Source organism: Chenopodium album, chromosome 19 (assembly GCF_948465745.1).
Source record: "Chenopodium album chromosome 19, dcCheAlbu1.1, whole genome shotgun sequence".
Classification (NCBI taxonomy): Eukaryota; Viridiplantae; Streptophyta; class Magnoliopsida; order Caryophyllales; family Amaranthaceae; genus Chenopodium; species Chenopodium album.
The window spans coordinates 35,046,022-35,066,919 of NC_137852.1; the positions used below are offsets into that span (position 1 = coordinate 35,046,022).

Below are 20,898 nucleotides of genomic sequence, written 5' to 3' on the forward strand. Positions count from 1 at the left end.
TCACTTGACTTTCCCTGGACAATTACGACTATCATGATGACCAAGCTCTCCACATGCTCTACATAATCTTTTCTTCTTTTGACTTTGTTCAACAGCTTTTTCTATGTCACTCTTCATTCTCTTGTCACTATTTGGAACATGGGTATCATTTGGAACATGGGTATCATTTGGAAAATTGGTATCATTTGGAACATGTGTATCATTTGGAACATTGATATCATTTGGAACATTAACCTGATTTGGAACATGAACCCCCGTACCTTTGTTTTTTTAAAATTTTAGGAGGTTTGATCAAAACTTCAGAAGGTAAACTAGCTCCAATAAGCATTTCAATGTCTTTAACTTTGCTAGAAAGATTGTTGCTTCCATTTGTGGTTTTCTTATGTTCCAAATCTATTTTCATGGCTCGAAGTTTTTTGACAAGATCACTTAGTTCATCTTCATTGTTTTGCACTAAACTCACACAAGCATGAATTTCAGTCCACAAATCATTTAATAGCATCTTCTTATCTACTGCATTAAGACATTCCTCCAACACATTACCCTCTAAATAAAAAATGGGCTTCTTATAAGCCATTGTACACCATCTATTTAGAACATAGGTCTTGGGAATTTTCTCTAACATCCTTGCCTTCCACACCCAAATCATATGCCTACAAGGCACACCATCACGTTCAAATTTTTTACAAAAACACTTGGTATCTAAGGTAGTTGGATCAAAAACAACATCAAAAGTCCTCCTCCTAGATCCTTCCCTTAATTTGAAAATGTAAATCTCATTGTCCTTCTTCATCTCCTCAACACCACAATTAAAACATCCAATTTCAAGCTCATATTGAAAATCATAGAAAATTGTTGTTGTAAACAACTCGGAAGCATCTTTTTCTAAAGGAATTGGCGTCTTACACTCTGGACGCTTATTCTTCGAATCATTATCCATTTTATTTTGAGTGTGCCTTTGAGCATCCAATGCATATTCAAACCTATAGAAAATATAAATTAACTTTAGAAAATAGAAGATAACTTTAGAACATAAAGTGAACTACATTAGAACATATTAAAATAATACACATGAAATAATTATTATGATCTAAATACTATTAAAACATTAAACTAAAAATTTTCAACATGTAAGAAAAAATTTAGAACATAAAAGAGAGTTATAAAATAAAAATAAAACTATAAAACATAAATAGAAAACTTTAGAGCATTGAAGAAAAACTTTTGAACATAAAAGATTAACTTTAGAACATATTTAGACATTTACATATTACCTCATGTAGAACTCAATCAAAGTGAGATGGGGATTTGTGAACATAGTGAAAAAGTTATTTTCACTTTCTGATCTAGATGTGGTCCTCATGATGCCACCTAAAATTAAATCTCTGAAATACGCTGGAATCCACATATCACGTATGTCGTACATATTTGCCAACCATCCATGATTGTTCAAATTGAATTCTGAAATAACTTTGTTCCACTTTTCTTCAAATTCTGCCGGCTCAATCTCTAAATGTCAAACACATGCACAAAGTTTTTTCAAAAAATTAGTTTCTTGGGTAATTGCCCGACCTACTTTTTCAGGCACCTTTTTCATAATATGCCACATACTAAACCTATGTTCTGTAGTTTGAAAAACATTACGAACAGAAACTTTCATTGCAGGATCTTGATCGGTAATCAAACACACAGGCTCATTATTTCCCATTGCTTTAAGAAAAGTTTTGAAAACCCATTCAAAAGATGATATATCTTCATGAGCTACAAAAGAAGCCGCAAAAGTAACACATTTCTTATGATGATCAACTCCAGTAAATGGACCAAAGATCATATTATATCTGTTACATACACAAATTATATATGCAGAAAATATTAGAACATAAGGGTAAACTTTAGAACATAAAGGTAAATTGTGGAACATAAAGGTATACTTTAGAACATTAAAAATAAACATAGAGCACAATAATTTATTTTAATTATTAGACTTGTCAATATTATACTTGTTTAAAAACATAATGAATTATCTAAAACTTAAACAATAAACTATAGACATAATGTTTAGAACATGATGGATATTAGTTTAGAAAACAAGGCATAAAGTGTAAAACACAAAAGCATAATGTTTATTACATAAAAACATAATATATATATTGTAGAACATAAGGCATATATGTTCAAAACATCAGTATATTTAGAACATAAGGCATATATATATGTTCAGAACATCAATATATTTAGAACATAAGGAATATATGTTTAGAACATCAAAACATGATAGATAGTAATATAAGAACATAAAAAATTCTACATTTAGAACATCACCTGTTTGTTTGGAATGTGGTATCAAAGGAAACCATATCGCCAAAAAGTGCATAATTTTTTCGACAAATAGGATCAGCCCATAAAGCTCTACAAAGTCTATCTTCTTCATCAACATCATAGTATAAAAAAAAATGCACTCCAAAGCAATTTCTTATTTTGAAAGTTATCCACAAACATTTGGGCATCTGATCCGGCAATATAAGCCTTCAAATCTCTATAAAAGTTTTTGAAATCTTGTTTAGATGCACCAACATTATCATGTGATCCAGCTAATTCTTTCATCATAATATAAGACCTTACGGGACCAACATTTACCCGTGTACAAAAAAAAAAAAATACTACGATTAAGGATCAACTTTAGAACATAATAAATCATAACAATTAAAACAATATTTGACACATAAAAATAAATTACCTTTGAATTATAAACAATCAATTTTTTATGCATAATATACATATTCCTATTATCCTTTTGAAATTTTGCACAACTTGGAGTATATAAACAATGATTATGTTCTTCTTTGAAATGACTAACAACATACTTTCCAGCATCATATCTCATACATATGTGAGCATTGCATCCTACACGAGTGACTAAACGTTTCCTAGTAATACGAACTTTTCCTTCCTCATCAACGGTTTGTTGAGCAATAGGTTTTTTTGTTGCCCTGAAACCTTCCTTATCGCAAACTCCATATTGAAAAGCAATTATATCTTTGTTATTCTTCTTCTTTGTAGTCGTAGATTTCCTAGAAGTAAAACCATCAGCTCACGTTTCACAATTTTACTTTATTTTATTTATTTTTTTAAATAAAAACGAAAATAATAATAAAATAGTTGAATAAATAAATATTTTATATAATATCAAATTTAGTTAAATACATAATGTATATTAGATATTTCTCTTGAGATAGTTAGTGTACTAAAATATGGACCGACCTTTAAAAGATAATTAAACCTATATTATTAATTTAGAAATCCAAAAACAATTAATTATTCAAATGATTAAATACTTATATTTGGCAGATATGATATGATTTTTCAAATATCAATTATTTAAAAATTTTACTTAGCTCGAACTTTCAAGAAAGTATAACTTTTGGTCTCGGTAAATAATATTCTCTTTGTTTCATAATGTTAGTTATATTAAAATTAGAAATTTTTTTACTATTATTAATAAGAGAGAACTTCGAAATTTCTGTATATATAACAACAAACATTGTCACCTAAGATCTAGTTTTTTCATCTCGATGATTACGTTATTATTATCCAATTTTTATATTTTTTTGCTGGTGTAAGATTAAAGATATTTGAAATCCAAGATTTGCATGATTTCTTTGATAAACGTAAATGAGACTAACATTATGAAATGGAGACAATAAATCTACGAACATGTGTATATATGTATATTAATATGAAGCTTATTTCGATCCTAATTAGTTGAAGCCTAGATAAATACTCGTAATATATTAGAGCCAAATATCAATAGACATAGAATATCTTTTGGTACATATTAATGTATTATTATTAATTAATATATCATATCTTATTATCAATTTGTTTGATTTGATTTTATCATTTGTGAGGTTATTCGCAAGAAAGTAGGTGTGGCGGGCATTGTAGATAAATTAAGGGAAAATCGTCTGCGTTGGTTTGGACATGTAAGACGGAGACCCGAGGGTGCACCGGTGCGAAGAGTGGAAGAGTGGGACCATGGAGGGATTAAACGAGGAAGAGGGAGACCAAAGATGACTTGGTTGGAAGGAGTGAGGAAGGATATGAAGTGCATGGATTTACGTGAGGATGAAGTTTTGGATCGTAAGGGATGGAGGAGAAAGATTTATGTTGATGACTACACGGAATAATCAAATTTGGTTCATGTTAGCCGACCCCACTTTTGGGATTAAGGCTTTGATTGATTGATTGATTGATTGATTGAATCTTTTTAATATCTTTATAATTTCATGTTTATCTTACTGATTTTATTAATATTCCTTTTTAACACTATAAATGGTTGTCCTTTCATTAATTATAATAGCTTTTCAACATTCTCTATTGCATAACTCTATTAGAATTAGCTATTAAACACAGAATGAGCACGTACAGGCTTGACGAAACTCCTGATACCTTTCTATCAGGCGTAATCTATGAAGGGTCCTATATTTTCAGAAGGACTCGCATCGATGGAGAGTCTAATGACAGATACCTCGGCGACATAGACCTTAGGAAAGATAAGTTATTCGTATATGGAACTGAAATAAACGAATCGAATCGAGAAAAGCTTCATAACTCTCTCATTTTGAGGGGAGGTGAAGGAACTCTTTTTGTTAACTGTAATGGAGCATGCTACTTCTATTCACACAAGTTGAAAAAATATTATCGACTGATTAATAATGATATCTTTGACTGGTCGCTATTTGGAGTGACAACACCGAATTCAGCCGTCGCTGATTTATTGAAAAAACAGGCACAGATAGAGGAAGTCAAGAATGATAAAAAGATCGAGCTTGAGTCGTATAAAGAAGAGGTAAATGATCTTCGAAATCAACTTATTTCTTCCAAGAAAGATAATAAATATTTGGAGATGGAACTACAGATGGTTCAACGTCAACTTTCTTCTACTGTTTTCGAGTTATTAAAAACCTCGAAAATCATGGAAAGGGTAGTAGAGTTGGAGGAACAACAGACTGTTAGTAAGAGGGAATGCTGCGAACTGAAGGAAAGGTTACAACAGATGGAAGAGCAGGTGTCTTTTGTTGAAAGTAATGAAACAAGTTTAGTACAATCAACATCGACGATGGTTGAAATGACAAAGAAAATGGTAGAAAATTTTTTCTCCTAGATTAGTATGATTTAAGAGTATATGTTTATTAAGTCTGTTGCTTTTTAGTTGTTAATGATTTTTTTCCTGTACTATTCATATAGTAATTTTTTTTTTTTTTTTTTTGTCAATTTATACTTATCATTTACGTGAAATAATAATATATATGCACAATACAAATGATAATCATGGTCAATAAAAATATCAATCTAACTCAATAGAAAAGTTTGAGATAATTATAAATTTATGATGGTCAATAAAGAAATCAATCTAAATCATTAGAAAAGTTTGAGATAATTTTATGAATATAAAGTTTGAACTATGATATCTTCTACAAGTAATATATTTATACGCTAAAGATATTTGTTTATTAGTTTTTGAGGAAATATATTCTCTCATTAATGTCAGTAACAATACATTTTAAATAAAAGGTCAAACCAAAAGAGCAACCGTCTCTAGATTATTTAAGAGATTTATGAAAAAATTTGTAACCAATTAAACAAATATTAAAAAAAAAAAAAAAGGGTAGCAGTAGCGCCATGTGACCAATGTAATGTTATCTTAGAAGTGTACCTACAAAATTGTACCTATTGAGTCCAAGAGAACACGAGGCAGGATATTTGGGTTGCCATAGCTCACCTGCACCACCTGGAAAAATTGTACCCTGATTTTTAACATGGAAAAAATCATTCATACTTTGTTTGGATAGGAAGAAATGGAAGGAAAAGAAGAGGAGAAATAGAGGGGGACAAATTCTCTTGTTTGGGTAAAAGATTGGGAGAAGGAAGGAGAAGGAGAGGGAGGGATCCATTTTCCCCCCTCTTTAATTAGCATAATCTCTCCAATATTGGAGAGATTTGGAGGGAATATGGAGCTCACCTCCCCCTCCCTTTCTTTTCCCTTCCCTTCCTCCATTTTCCCTCTCAAGGATTCGTATCCGTGAGCATTGATTTCTTCCCATCCATTATATTCAGACCAAGAAGTTAAAACGCTTTTCATAGAAAAGTTGAAATAGTCTTCACTATACTTCAGATAATTTACATTCAAGCGATTACAGGCTGCCAAAATCACTTATTGATCGAGACACTACAATTCACACCAAGGCTCATCTTCTGCACAAGAAACCAGTGACCGTAAATCTTGGACAGCTTCAGCTTATGTGCTTTGCCCAGCCAGCAATGACATCCTCTGGTGATGCAATGGTTTTCACAAATGAATCCCTGGCAAATATATTCTGCACACACGTAGAAGACTATCATTCACTTCGATTGCACAAGGTAGTAGGTTTGTTCAATCAAGTATTATACTGTAACTTTGCTATATCTTAAAATCATTTCGACTTTCTGCACTTTGGTTGCTTGTATGTTCTGGTAATTTAAAACATCTATTGCTGAAGCTAACGTTTAAGTGGGAGGACAAGGAAGGCCTCAAAATTCAAGCAAGGACTATGGTTCATGTACTCTTAATTATCACTGTGTTGGTTCCTTTTTGTGTGTTCATGTATGTTTGGGTTATATTACACAGCTATTGCTACGGCAGAATCCTTTGGATAACCAAACAGATTATCAATTTAGGGATTAATCAGTATGTTAAAGTGGGAGGACAAGGAAGGCCTCAAGTTAAGGGGGGCAAGAAAAACCGTGAATATGGTCAGCAAGAAAGTTTTGGAGACAATTGTTCTTGACCTGCCAATGCCACAAGATGAAGAGGATGAGATGAAGTCCTTTAATTCTATTATCTCTAGTGTTCAATAAGTGGCAATATGTTAAAGCTTGAAAGTCATGGTAAAAAGACAAAAAAAAAAAACTCTCTTTGCAACCATAATTTTCAAGGATGGACGATTAATGGCAAAACTTTCCAAAGATCTTTAGTTCAGTCAAAGCTTTAGAACCTTGTCAGATTGTTGGAGCTGAAGTTGAAAGAATATATAGAAAAATTAGACACAGAAGAGAATGCTCTATATGTTAAAAAGGGAGTCACAATCTTCAATTTCTAGTTCCTCCACTTAAATCATTGATGATGTTAATATGGATACTGGGACTCTTTCATAGAATTCCAACAATTTCTCTCGCTCCTCAAAAGCCCACAAGAACGGAGTTGATGCACCAACATGGGCCACATCCATAGCATGAGTAATTAAAACAAGTGAATAATTTGATACTCCATATTAGATATTAACTATGAACTTGAGATGAATAAGATGTGGGTAAAAGACAAGAGTGAGGATTATATAAGGATATCAACATCTACTAGTGAATCTAAGTCTATGATTGACTATAAAAATTTCCTTAGTTGTACAACAAAAAGAAAAGGAGTACAACTGTACATGGGAATATACTATTTTGAAGGATGAAAAAGGAATGGTCACGATTGGAATGAACAACTAAAGATGGGGCCTGTAGTGATTTTTAATTGTATAAGGTGTAGTTCCCTCGAGTCCAAGTTTAACAGACTATGTGGTCTCCATTAAAAATTCAAGGGTATTCAGGGATGGTTATATCGTAAGAAATGGATCACTGCAACAGCTTTGACTTTACAAGTTGATAGTCAGCAGTCTCAGCACTTGTCACATCATAGAAAAGTGTTTTAAGTTATTCTCATTGCAGCCTACATGTTCAAGAAAAAACAAGTATACATGGGACAAGTAGTTAACTAGTTATTAGTTTGTTAGGCGGAAACTTGGTTCTAATTTCAAAGCACAAGGAGGCTCCAACTTGTTTCTTCAAGTAAGGCAATGGCAAGATTAATAAGATCGAATGTGGTTGAACAAGTTTATTCTAGTTGATGAAGACCCTTCACTTTAAATTTGACTGATGTTCTATATTCAACGGAAATTTCACCAAATACCACTGAGTTTAAGCTTAATTCACCGTATACCACCAAAAACTTTGTAATACACCATGTACCACTGAGTTTAACATAAATGTCACAACATGCCCTTTTTCTTAACCCCGTTAGTCATGAAGAGTTAAATGTGACACGTGGCAGCCTCTAATTGGCTATTCTTTAAACTATTTAATTAAATAATTAATCAATTAAATAATTAAAAAAAAAAAACCACCACCAACTGTCAGCCATATCCCCTCCCCACAATCGCCACCTAGCAGCCCGGCCAGCCCCTCGCCGCCCGCTCCCAACCTTGAATCACCACCGGGTCGTCGCCAACTTTCACCCAGCTTTACGTTGGTGCACGGATCTCTCCCTTGATCCACCATACCCAACCCAAATTCTCCCTCCTTCCCCACCTAAAATGCCTTCCCCCGTAGCCCTTCCACCTAAGCCAAAAACCACCATGTCGAAACCTAATGCCGACGGCCCAGACCCACCTCCCTCACGTCACCGCCGTTTAATTTAGCTGCAAACAACCAACCCAAAATCCCAAAACTCAAAATCGAAACCCTTGATTTTGATTTTGGGGTTATAGGGTTTTGGAATTGTGGTTCAGAAGGGGGAAAGGGGTGGAGTTCGAAGATTGAGAGGTGACTAAGGTTCGCCGGCGCGGGGAAGGTTGGTTTGGGCGCCGATAAGTGGGTTTGGTCGTCGGAGAGAGGGTTTTTCAAGTTTTAGGGTGAGACTTGAGAGGATGGTGGTTTAGGGGAAAAGGATGGGCGAGTTCAGGTGGATCGTCGTGAGTTATAGTGGTTGCCGATGGGGAGGTGGCGCCGGTGTAGACATGGTAGCGCCGGTGGGGGCAAGGCTGTTGGCTGGGCTAAGGGGCTGCGGTGGCTAGGTTGGTGGTGGTTTATTTATTTATTTATTTTAAAAGTTTTTTAATTTTTTATTTAAGTAATTAATTAAATAATATTAATAAGAGCCAATAAATGACAGCCACGTGGCACAATTAACCTTAATGACTAACGGAGTTAACGGCGTTAGTCATTAAAGGCATGTTGTGACATTTATGTTAAACTCAGTGGTACATGGTGTATTACAAAGTTTTTAGTGGTATACGGTGAATTAAGCTTAAACTCAGTGGTATTTGGTGAAATTTCTGTATATTCAATCCTCATATTTCAAAGAAATAAATAAAACAAATAAAGAATAAATAGTTTTGACTTATATGCAGTTTCCATTCCCCTCATAAACGGGCAGAATTCTTTTGCAGTTATCTTCTATGCCATTAGGAGGTGAAAGAGTAAACAGATAAGAGATACCTTCATGTAAGACTTCACATAAGGAAGTGACTCTGGAACAGACCAATTCTTGTAATTTCCCAATGCAATCTCCATATGGTAAAGCTTTGGTCCGAGAGATAGGTCCGCTGCAGAGATCTTCTCCCCGTTAATAAAAGGCCCCTACAGGTATCAACATATGTAAAGATTAGGTTGTTTGTAATTGGTTGACACAGATGCTACACACACACACACACACACACACACACACACACACAAAAAAAAAAAAAAAAAAAAAAAAAAAAAAAAAAACCACATAATTGTCAAAGTTGAGCTGCTGCTTCTAATTACAAGGCTCATATCAAGTGAAGAAAGGTGGAATCAGGGAGTCAGCAAACAGAGCAGGCAAGCAGATTGCTGTCCAAATTTATGAACTTAAAGACATCAGAATATATAATTGAGTTGATAATTTCCTATACAATTGCATACGATACCTGCCTTCATCAGAATGAGTGCCAACATGCTTTCAAAAAAAAAAAAAAAAAAAGAATGAGTGCCAACATGGACAAGCTCCAGCAAAAAGCCTTGTATCATTTGTATGTCTCTTTTAAGTCACTAAACTAGACTACATTAGATAGTATTACATGAAATTATTCACTCAAAAGGAGAAAGAAAGCAACACCACCTAGCAATTGTATTAATTACAATCATTTCATGTGCTGACAAAACCCACTGTATAGTTCAGTCTAGGAAATTTGGTTTTTAACCCCAACCAAGGTCATCAATCACGATAAGAGATTAAACTCACCTTAGACCTTGCGATTTAAGTTGATTCTTTGCTTTTCCCCTTAAGAGTTCAATTCTGATTTATTTCCTATTCCCCTTGAGTTCAGTTAAGGTTTATTTTGGCAATCTTAAATGTTTTTCAACTCTTCTGTAGTTCTTTGCATTGCTCTACTATATAGGCATTCAAAGTACGCCTCCTAAAGCAACTCTATTCAATCATGAGACTTAAATAACTGACTATCAGGCGCACGAGCTTGTAAGGGGGAAGCATGAAGCTAAAATGTTGAAGATGAGACAATGTTTAAACCCATTGGGTGCCAGTCATCTGCACAGGAGTAGAACCTTGCTTTGCCAGACACGACATTCATTTTTGGAATGGACAGAACTTTTTCAAGGGTGGGTTCTCTTCACATGATTGGACTTGAACTTGTTAAGTCATTACTAAAACTACAAAGTACAAATCAATAACTATAAACAAATTAGCTAGAAGTAATATATTTTTTATACGATTCATCTATTAATATTAAATAATAATTAGAAAAATTTGCCAGAAAAATCCTTTAAATTATTTGACAAACAAATACGACCAATTTGCATCAATTTTTTTTTTTTTTTGTCATAAAAAACCTTCGTGTACTTTTCCGACGTTGATTATCATTTCAAGCATTAACTTCTTTTTCTTATATGCACCCAATTAACTTGTTATTTGCACTCTCTTGGATCTTGTTTTTCTAGGGTGAGGGTGGGTTTTCAAGTGGCTGGGGGTGGATTCAACAAGGCAGGGTGGATTTCAAGGGGCGGGGTAGCTAATTAGTAGTTGGGGTGGGTTTTTGGGTGAGTGGGGATAAATTTGACCTGATTGAAACTTATAAGACCAGATTTGAACTTATAAAATTTATTGGAATTAATTAGACCTAATTGAAACTTATCTAAAGTTATTACACCTGAAACTATTTTTTTTTTTAAGAAAGAACACACCTTAAATAAGCAGTGGAAGCAAAAAGATGACTGGACCCTTATATCTGCTGAAACCAGACCCCTGTTCAAAGAATAACTAACAGGAACTTCTATAGGATTGTTATTTATTTATTTTTTTTTCATTTCACTATCCTTATATATAGGGGATGTTCTTCTGTTCCCCATAATTGAAGAGACTAAGCTGTAAATTTAGAGAACTTAACCAAAAGTTAAGGATTCCTTAAGTTAACTAGTGTGAGAAAGTAAATAAAGAAAATATAGTTTTAGAACTTAGATTTAAAACTTATTTAGGAAGATTCAACTACATCATTTGAAGCTTCTTGAGAATTTTACTTGCTCTTTCTCATCATTTGGCTTCATGCTTTAGCTGATCTCTTGCTTAATCCCTACTTAATTCAATCTAAATAAAATGCTTTGCTTTAGTTTTGCTGTAAATCATGAGTGGTGAATAGTCTAAGACTAAAGGGCTATGGTAAAAACCAATCATGTAAATATAGGTTAGTGGATTAATTTGGGGTACTTTGTTGGCTTGTTTGGCATCATTTTTGTTTTCAATTTTTTTAAAAGACGAAAGATCAAAAACAAAAAACAAGAAAAAGGTGTTGCCACGTTAGTTTTCAAAATTATCATGATTTTAATTATTTGACCAATTTTTTTATTCATTACAAGCTAAGAGAAGCACACAATGCGTGCGTGCGTACGTGTGCAATATAATTAACTTATCAAGCTCGATTCTTTGTTTTTTTTTTCCACAATAGTATCTCTTTAATTATCCTATTAAAAAAAGTATTTGTAGGTTTAAGAATAGTTGATAAAAAAAATAATAAAATAAAAATATGTGATGATGTCATGTAATAATAAAATTTGACTTCCCTTATAAAAAAAATTAAAAGAGAAAAGATGGAAGCTTTTTTTTTAACTAAGATGGTAGTTACAATTTTTTATTTTTGTAAAGATGGTAATTTATTTTTAAAAAAATTAAAAATAAAAGATGAGAGGGGTATTTTGGGAAAGTAAAATTTATCACCCAAAACCCCCTTTCACTTTATATATTACTATAGATTTGGCATTTATCAAATGATTTTGAAAAACAGAAAACTGTAGCGATACTAAATGAACCAAATGAACCTGGTGGTATACATTAAATGATAATGGTTGAGAGACATACTTCCTTGGCTACCTTTTTGCATGGAGTGAAAGAAACTACTTAGGGAAAAATATATATATATATATATATATATATATATATATATATATATATATATATATATATATATATATATATATATATATATATAGGGTAAGGCTCATATGAGAATTCCTCTTTATGTGAGAAATCTTTCATATGTGAGAACACTCTCATGTTCTAAATTTTTACTCGTATGTTCTAAATTTTAAACCAGATGTTCTAAATTTTAATATAAGTGTTCTAAATCTTAAATGAATTAAATCAAATGTTTTAAATCATTACTCACATGTTCTAAATCTTAAATTATTTGTTCTAAATTTTAACTTTATACTTCGTATGTTCTAAATTTTTTAATCATATGTTCTAAAGTATTACTAGTATGTTCCAAACTTTTACTCACATGTTCTAAATGTTACTCATATGTTTTAAGTTTGAAATCTGGTGTTCTTAATTTTTATTCACATGTTCAAAATCTTATATCAGATGTTCTAAAATTTATTCAAATTATCTAAATTTCAACTCAGGCTTTTCAAATTTTTAATCACGCAATGTAAATCCAAAATCAAATGTTCTAAATTATTACTCACGTAGAAGTTCTAAATTATTACTCATGTGTTCAAAATTTTAAGTCATGTGTTCTGAAATTTTAAATCATGTATTCTGAATTTTTATCATATGTTCTAAATTCTTACTCATATGTTCTAAATTTTTACTCACATGTTCTAAATTTAAAATCAGTTCTCATATAAATATGTTTTCTCACATATGAACCTATTCTCACCGGATCCCTCCCCTATATATATATATATATATATATATATATATATATATATATATATATATATTCCAATAATGAGTTTCATCCTACCTTGAAGATCCTATTTATCTTAGTTTAATTGCTTTACTAGTTCATTTTAAGACTTTTAATACTTTTAAGTAGCATAGAATTTTGTACTTACATGTTAGTAAAGAACTAAAGACTTAAAGAGCATTATTCTCTAATTCTAAACTGAACTTATCTTACCATTGAGACAAAAGTGCTTGCAAATAGGTTCCCTATTGAATAACCTTTACCCATACTACATAGCTAAATGGACCAAGTTAGGTTTTTCTTTTTAAGATTGTTGTGATCGCCTATCACCAGCACATTCATGTCTAGGATCTTCTTTTGAGCTTCTGAGCAAAGTGAAGCAAATTTCAGTAGAGTAGACCAAACTATTAATACTAAGCAGTAGAGCAGACCACATCAGCTCAAAAGAACAAGGCCTACATAAGTACATATACTTAGCAATCTCAACCAACTTAAACTACAAATGAGAGAGGTAAACATGAGAAAGGAGATCAGGTTATGATTTAATACCATGCATAGATTTAGTCTTGTTACATTTTAATACTAGATAGTTGCACATATTGGGTTTGTGGGGAGAAGGGGGGGTGGGGGTGGAAGGTTGTGCCAGGGAAGAAGGATCTCACATTTTCTTTCAGGTAATCATTGAAGGAACTGAGCTCATTCAGTAATTCCTGCTCTTTTCCATCGCTGGGGTCCTTGCTTTTGAGGAAGCCAACAAACGCAGGAAAAATCTTTGAACCACTGCACAAAAAAACAGCCAGAGTTTGAGACACTGACATACTATGAAGAATTTAGCTACATAGCCAATAGTGTAAATTAGATCATATATCAGAACTTTTAAAGTTAAACAGCCTCTGCACTGAACCTCATCTCTTAAAACACAACCAAATAAAGAGTGGTGCAGGAATGCAAACAGTAAAGTAGTAAACAGTAATTTTTTTACTATGGCACTGCCAGGAAGCCCGATATTGATACAGGAAACCAAGTTAGCAAGGGTACAATTTCACACAGTTAAAAAATTCAATCACATGAACGCGATGTTTAATTTGTCATTCAGCTAAGTATAAACCTCATACCTCAATATCAAGGAATGACTAACAAATATATTGTCTATGAAGATTGTATGCTATTCTATTATTCTTTCATTCATTGAAGCGAAAGAGGCACTTAAATACATGGCTACACCACATTGTAAACAAATAAATGTTTCAACTTATTGTAGAGTGATATTCAATACGTAATGTGGACAGAACATCACATTGCAGCATTTGCAATAGGTTTTTATGTTGACGAAGTTGCCATTGAAATCCACTACTAAGCTGATTACGCCTATCAATTTCATTGAATATCATAAATAAGCAAAATCTCAGATCTACAAGACTCCAGCTCTTATACTCATTAAAATTGTTCAGAATCTCACATCAAAACAGAACAAACAAGAAAAAGGTTGCTCCTTCCCATAAGAGAATACTAATTTGTACAATCTACAAAGTTCAAGAAATCAAGACAGAATATCCACTCGTGTCAGAAAATATAAATGTAACACCAGCAATATGCTACATTCACTTATCCGTGACCATGCTGGCATTACAATTTTGACATTGCTTCCTCTTAATAACATAATGGAAACAAGAGGAGGAAAGCCAAAAAAAAGGGTGGTGTGCTAGTGTAACAATTCAATCTCTTACTTTTCATTAATTCTTAGCTCTCGTACTTACATATTGCAATTACAAGGCAAAATCTCTCTTTGGGGATAGGATCAAAGTTAAATATTGAATACTGTGTAGATTTTTTCTGAAACAAGATCAACTGCATATGTCCGAAATCAAAACCCATAAACAATGGGTTGGGGAACATACACTGAACTCTTCTCGGGAGGTGTTGCCAAAGGTGGATTTGGGTATTTCTCTTCTATGGACTTTGTGATGACATCTGAATCTGCAACCCATTTTTCATCGAATTTCACCACAGGTACTTTACCCTCTGGATTTATTTTGGTAAACCTGACAGCAAAATGATTCAAAAACTAACTATTAAATTGCAAATTTTAGGGAAAAAAGAAATTAAAATGACTAGAAGAAGCTGCAAATAATTCACCACTCTGGCTTGTTAGCTAAGTCAACCAGCTTCATGTCATATGGGAGATGCTTTTCTTCCAAAGTTAGCAACACTCTTTGGCAAAATGGACCTGGCATTACAATGGAAAAATAAAATGATTGATATTGTAGCTTAAATTTTGTGAGAGCTGTCTTGCATATACTCCGAAAAATCCAATGCTGAATATATTTATCAGCAGTGCATCAAAATTTCTGAGAAATAGCCATTTGTAAAAACAAAAAAAATGTGTTGCACGTCAAAGCCTGAAATTTTAGACATGGATTATATCCTAAACTTGATCACGGGAAGGGAATTCATGAAACATGTTTCTGAATTTTTTTGAAAACGTAAATTCTAGGTCTTGTTATAATTATGACATCAAGTCTGTTTGTGAACATTTTTAACAAAATTCCCCCCCCCCCTCCCCCACCCTCTTCTTTTTACACTTTATCCTAAAAACATGCGACCTAAACAAATAAAGTTTATATCATGAAAATTGAAGTGTTGAGTAAAAAATTAAGAACCAAAGCAACATACGAGAACAGTTTAAAATGTAAGTCTGTTTACCCCTAATTGACCTCGATTATTTTTGGTGATGACAAGCACTCTAAATGAAGTAAAAGAAAGTTCAAGTCCTTTTTCCTCCCTCATGCAGCTAGTTCTAAACATCATATTTATTATTCTTAAATAATGTTTAACATACTTCAAAATGAAGGAAATTGTTTGAATTGTATACCTCAGCCCCATTATACTTACCCTGTTTCTCAATTAGGAATTTTACTCTCTACATTATCTCTTGAGTTAGGTTCTACACTCTCCCGTCCGTATTTTCTCTCTACATTCACTTGCATAAAATTTTATTCACATAGATATGGGACAAGTACATTGGGATATCCATTTGTTCTTCTAAGTCATCTAATTCTCTTCTACTCCGTTATTGTACTCCAAGCATAATGACTGGATAATTTACACTCCATTCTCACTTATATGTCAATAACCTCATAACCAAACATAGCTTAACAATGTACTTTGTAGTTCAATCAAGTAGATATAAAACCTTAAATTAAACAAATAGTGGATAATCAAACCAGCCATATAACCAACGCTGAGACTAGCTTAATATATTATATGTCAAGTCATATTAAAAAAAAGGAATTCGAAAACGAAAGTGTGGGTCCCATGATGACGTCATGCGGCAAAAAAGTGGGAATTTGAAAACCTTTTTAAAAAACTAGATGGTAAAATAAAAAACAAAAACTTGAGGTGGCATTTTCAATTTTGGCAACAATAGTTGGTGATAATTATCAAATCTTCCAATAAAATGGTATATACAGCATGAAAACTAGGAAAATAAAATAAAAAATCTATTATTGCACATTGAATTGATAGAAGTCCAAAATTTCTGCATTTATTACCCTCAGAAGTGGCCATCTATCATTAGTGAAGTACTACAATATTCTAATATCCTCCGGGACAGAAAATAGTTGTCACGATACTAATTCAAATAATGCGTAGCTGTTTTATGGAGTTTGCTGACTATTTATGAGCCCAAATTCCTACTACAAGACAGTTTACCTTTTATCCTCTAATCTAATAACCAATAAATTCAACTTTAAAATTCAACCAGAAAACCTCAAACAATCACATTTTCCTCAATTACCCTGATTTTTATCCAAAAAAACCCCAAAAAACATTTAATTCAAAAAAAGAGTACCCATATTACCAAATTATGCTTCAAAAACAAAATTATAAACATTAAAAAGAAATTCAGCAATACAACAATCAAATTATATAGTAAAACAATAAAATTAGTAAGAGAGCGAGAAAAGTACAATCGCCAAGCTTGTTGGGAGTGGTGATAGATTCCTTGACACAGATTTGGAGAGGATCCGAAGAAGCCATTGATAAAATAAGAGATCTTCTGGTAGAATGCCTGAAATTTTGAGTAAAAATGGTGCGATTTTGGGGATGAAAATGGGGGTTTGAGATTATCTGACGTTTGAAGGTTGATGATGAGAGAGAATACGCGACTGGTGTTATTTTAACGGTCGACATTTCGTTATTCTTTTGCTGCCTCACTTTTCGCCTTCACTTGATTCACTTCATCGCTATTTAAGTATTTATCGTCCTACTACACGTGCTTTTCTGTTGTGTGTATATCTACTCCGTAGAATTTTCCCCCAAGAGGCTGCAAGGGCAGGATGGTTGGGTTTGGGTCGGATTAAGGGGGGCGTTTGGTTCGCGGATTATAGTTATAACGTATGAGTTTAGAATGACTAAAACTCATACCATATGTTTGGTTGTCAAAAATATGATTTTTAAACCCATGCCTCAAACCCATGAGGTATGGGGTTAAGAATCCTTGGAGGGAGATGGGTTTGGCTCATTCCATTCCCTTATATGGTATTTCATTCCAGAATTTAACCAAACACATGGTATTAAGTATCAAGTTCCAGCCCGATACCACCTTAACCCTATTCCTGATTCCAAACCTATACCACTCTGCGAACCAAACGCCCCCTTAACTGGTTCGTGGGTTGGGTTGGATAACATACGATAAGCAATTACTAGTCTCGAGGCGATCAATGTAATTATATGAGAAATTCTAAGATTTTAACTTTTAATAAGGGTAAAATAGTCAATCCACAAAAGGCAACGCAAAAAAATAAAAAAAAATAAAAAAAAAAAAAAGCAAAAGGAAGGGGAGAAGGACATCTCATTTATTTGTAAGGTGAAAAATAAAAATCGATTTCTCAAAAAAGAAACCCCTACAACATTGAGGTTTTTGTTGTGCATTACCTCAAATGGAGTCCTCAACCTCAACATGTGACGATTTTTGGCGCAAAAAAATGGCGATAACACATTGAATTATATTGTTCCAATTGTGTAAACTTTTGCTCTAGCTTTTTTCTCTCCATCGTTTTCTCACCATAACCCTAGCTGCATATATTCACAAATTTGACAAATTTGGTCAAATTTGCGAAGGTACAATGCAGGCAATGCAGAAATTTTTTACCTGGGTAATTCAAAAACACAACAAATTACCAAGGTTATTTCAACAAATACTATCAAAATTAAAGTAACTGATAAATGGCACCCTTGTTAGATTTAAACATCCTGATTTTGAATGTGATGATGTGAAACATTACAGATAACTCAAACTATTCTTTTCAATTATATTTGTGTTCAAGGTTGCATCCAACATTTGATTATCTGGGTTTTTGTTTTTGAGTTAATGTTTAACAGTGTTTTTTGTCTTTTGGGTTAATGTTAAATCGTTTTTTATTGGGAATTTTTATGCTTGGTATTTGTGGGTGTTTGTTGCTCAATTTGATGACAGTTTCTTAGTGAAATAGTCTACATTTCTGTTCAATTAATATGGTATATATGTAGGCTAATGTAGTGTAATAAATTAAGGTCCATAAAGAATGGAAATTGTGTCAACTGATAACTGCAGATAATTTATTTGGTGATGATAAATTTAATTGGTGTAATGAAATTAATTATGTCATTATAATTATTGATATTATTGAATTTGGATTAGAAAATGGGAGGTAATTGAGAACTTTACTTGTATTTACATTAAGGTCCCATTCTCTTCACTTAACAAAAAAAAATAAAATAGTAAATATAATTTTAATATAGCAAAAATAAGTTCATTTCAATAAAATTTGGTAAATTTAAAAAAGAAATATAATAGAAAAATTAGTATAAATATTTTCAGTTCAGTATAAATATTTTTTTTTGAAAAAGCAATATAAATAATTTAAGTTTAACAAAAACAATTTAAATTTAGTAAAAATAATTTCAGTTTAGTAAAAATAAGGTTAAGCAAACAAGACCTAAGAGAAATATTCAGATTTTCAGATAGTTTTGCTTAGCTATAACTAGAGCTGATCATAATGAGCCCAGCCCGACCCAATATTGGGCGGTTTTTCGGGCCCGCCCCGGCCCGATTTTTTTAAAAAACTTGGACGGGTTTGGGAAATGGATTTTATGCATTTTTAGTTGGTTTTTTTTTGCCCAGCCCGAAAAGCCTGCATGACCCTAATAATTTGGGCGGGTTTGGGCACACATTTTTTGGCCCGTAACTTGACCCGACCCGGCCCGAAAAATGGGTAAAATTTTTTGGCCTAGCCCGCCCATTGATCACCTTTAGCTATAATGAGTAGAATTAAAACAGCGGTAGCATGAAATTGGTAAAATAAAAACAGCGGTAAGATGAAATTTTTGGGAGGAAAACTCCAATCCAACACCTAAAACACCATATACTCCCAACCATTGATTATAAAAAATCTACGGTCAAAATCTTCCTTCCACAACACACACGGATCACAATCTTCACCCGTCCATCACAACTCAAATCAAACCGTCCAAATAAATCCCCCCTCTTTCTCTCTCCCTATAAATTCCTACTTCATTTCTCTATATCATCACCAACTTCTCCCATCATTTTCTCTCTCCTCTGAAACCTTCAATCTCTTTCATCTTCTTCACCTTCAAGCTTTTCGAAGCTCAACAATGTCAGGCCGAGGAAAGGGGGGCAAAGGGCTAGGAAAGGGCGGTGCAAAGCGTCACAGAAAGGTGCTTCGTGATAACATTCAGGGTATCACTAAGCCCGCCATTCGTCGATTGGCTCGAAGAGGTGGTGTGAAGCGTATTAGTGGGCTTATTTATGAGGAAACTCGTGGTGTTCTTAAGATCTTTCTAGAGAATGTGATTCGTGATGCTGTTACTTACACTGAGCATGCCAGAAGGAAGACTGTTACTGCTATGGATGTTGTTTATGCTCTTAAGAGGCAGGGTCGTACTCTCTACGGTTTCGGTGGTTAGGGTTAGGGTTTGGGTTTGGTTGAATTTGGGGGATTAGAGATTAGTTTAAGAGTTAAATTGATGATAATTAGGATTTAATGTTGATGTAAATGTTTTGATGGTATTGTCTCTATTTCTGGGATAATGAATGAAATTACGGTTTTAGTTTCTTACAGTTTTTTTTCCAATTGATGTGTTTTTGTCACTATTGTTTTTATATATTTAGAATTTTTGGTGAAATCTGAAGTAATTCATCAATTAATTTGTCAGTGCTTTAATCGTGAGATTATGGTTACAGTTGATATGATTGCTTGTAACATTTGGTTTGGTTGCTGAGTTGATTTACTGATTTGAATTTGGAATTGAGCATGACTATGATTTGATGATGAGTTCCAAGAGTACTTTTGTATAATTTTATCTACTGCATAAACAGATTCATTAGGGTCTGAAAGCGAAAAATTTTCATTTATTTACATCAGAGTTTAATTGTTTGAGAGCTATGAAGTATAAGATTCTGTGATGCTCTAAATTAAGCAACGGAGAGATGTCAATGAAATCGTATCTTACTATCTTTAATTCGATTCAATCCAATTCAATTCAGAGTACTTTGTATTACATTTGAAATTGAACGAGTTAGATATGCTTAAGGTACTATGCACCTAGGTTAGTATCAAGTATCAACTATCAGTTGCAGATGAATTGTACAATTGTACATGTCAAGTTGTCAATGTGTGGAGTATTTGATGACAACTTGTCAATCTCTAAAATGTGAAGCTCTCTTGATCTATTTTTTTTGCGCTCCAACCTTTTCCTTACTTGTAATCACGGGTTCATGGTATTGATAATGAGTTCCAATTCACTTGCCCCTTTTTCTCAACTTTAATCGTGGATTCATGGTATTGAATATTGATAATGAGTTCCAAGAGTTTTT

At 33.0% G+C, this 20,898-nt stretch overlaps 3 protein-coding genes across 3 annotated transcripts; 1 reads left to right on the forward strand and 2 right to left on the reverse strand.

Annotated features, from left to right (window-relative positions):
* On the reverse strand, positions 1-2,607 carry LOC145594272 (protein FAR1-RELATED SEQUENCE 5-like). The gene is made up of 5 exons (XM_081650608.1): positions 2,498-2,607; positions 1,612-1,838; positions 1,275-1,509; positions 299-983; positions 1-234 (listed from the first exon to the last, which is right to left on the reverse strand). The coding sequence occupies exons 1-5, from the start codon at positions 2,605-2,607 to the stop codon at positions 1-3; spliced, it is 1,491 nt and encodes a 496-aa protein (XP_081506734.1).
* A 3,476-nt stretch (positions 2,608-6,083) lies between these two features.
* On the reverse strand, positions 6,084-17,251 carry LOC145593591 (glutathione S-transferase DHAR3, chloroplastic-like). Its single transcript, XM_081649863.1, has 6 exons — positions 16,988-17,251; positions 15,156-15,246; positions 14,918-15,061; positions 13,682-13,799; positions 9,298-9,438; positions 6,084-6,377 (listed from the first exon to the last, which is right to left on the reverse strand). The coding sequence occupies exons 1-6, from the start codon at positions 17,208-17,210 to the stop codon at positions 6,294-6,296; spliced, it is 801 nt and encodes a 266-aa protein (XP_081505989.1). The 5' UTR covers positions 17,211-17,251; the 3' UTR covers positions 6,084-6,293.
* A 2,341-nt stretch (positions 17,252-19,592) lies between these two features.
* On the forward strand, positions 19,593-20,142 carry LOC145595262 (histone H4). Its single transcript, XM_081651648.1, has one exon. The coding sequence runs from the start codon at positions 19,677-19,679 to the stop codon at positions 19,986-19,988; it is 312 nt and encodes a 103-aa protein (XP_081507774.1). The 5' UTR covers positions 19,593-19,676; the 3' UTR covers positions 19,989-20,142.
* The last annotated feature ends 756 nt before the right edge of the window (positions 20,143-20,898 follow it).

Coding starts and splice junctions, on each gene's coding strand:
- LOC145594272 (XM_081650608.1), bottom strand. CDS start 2,607: ATGATGAAAGAATTAGCTGGATCACATGATAATGTTGGTGCATCTAAA. Junction 1,839..2,497: donor GCCGGATCAGATGCCCAAAT/GTTTGTGGATAA, acceptor TGTATGTAACAG/ATATAATATGATCTTTGGTC. Junction 1,510..1,611: donor AACTACAGAACATAGGTTTA/GTATGTGGCATA, acceptor TTTGACATTTAG/AGATTGAGCCGGCAGAATTT.
- LOC145595262 (XM_081651648.1), top strand. CDS start 19,677: ATGTCAGGCCGAGGAAAGGGGGGCAAAGGGCTAGGAAAGGGCGGTGCA.
- LOC145593591 (XM_081649863.1), bottom strand. CDS start 17,210: ATGTCGACCGTTAAAATAACACCAGTCGCGTATTCTCTCTCATCATCA. Junction 15,062..15,155: donor TTAGCTAACAAGCCAGAGTG/GTGAATTATTTG, acceptor TTTTGCTGTCAG/GTTTACCAAAATAAATCCAG. Junction 9,439..13,681: donor ATGATTACCTGAAAGAAAAT/GTGAGATCCTTC, acceptor TGATACCTGTAG/GGGCCTTTTATTAACGGGGA.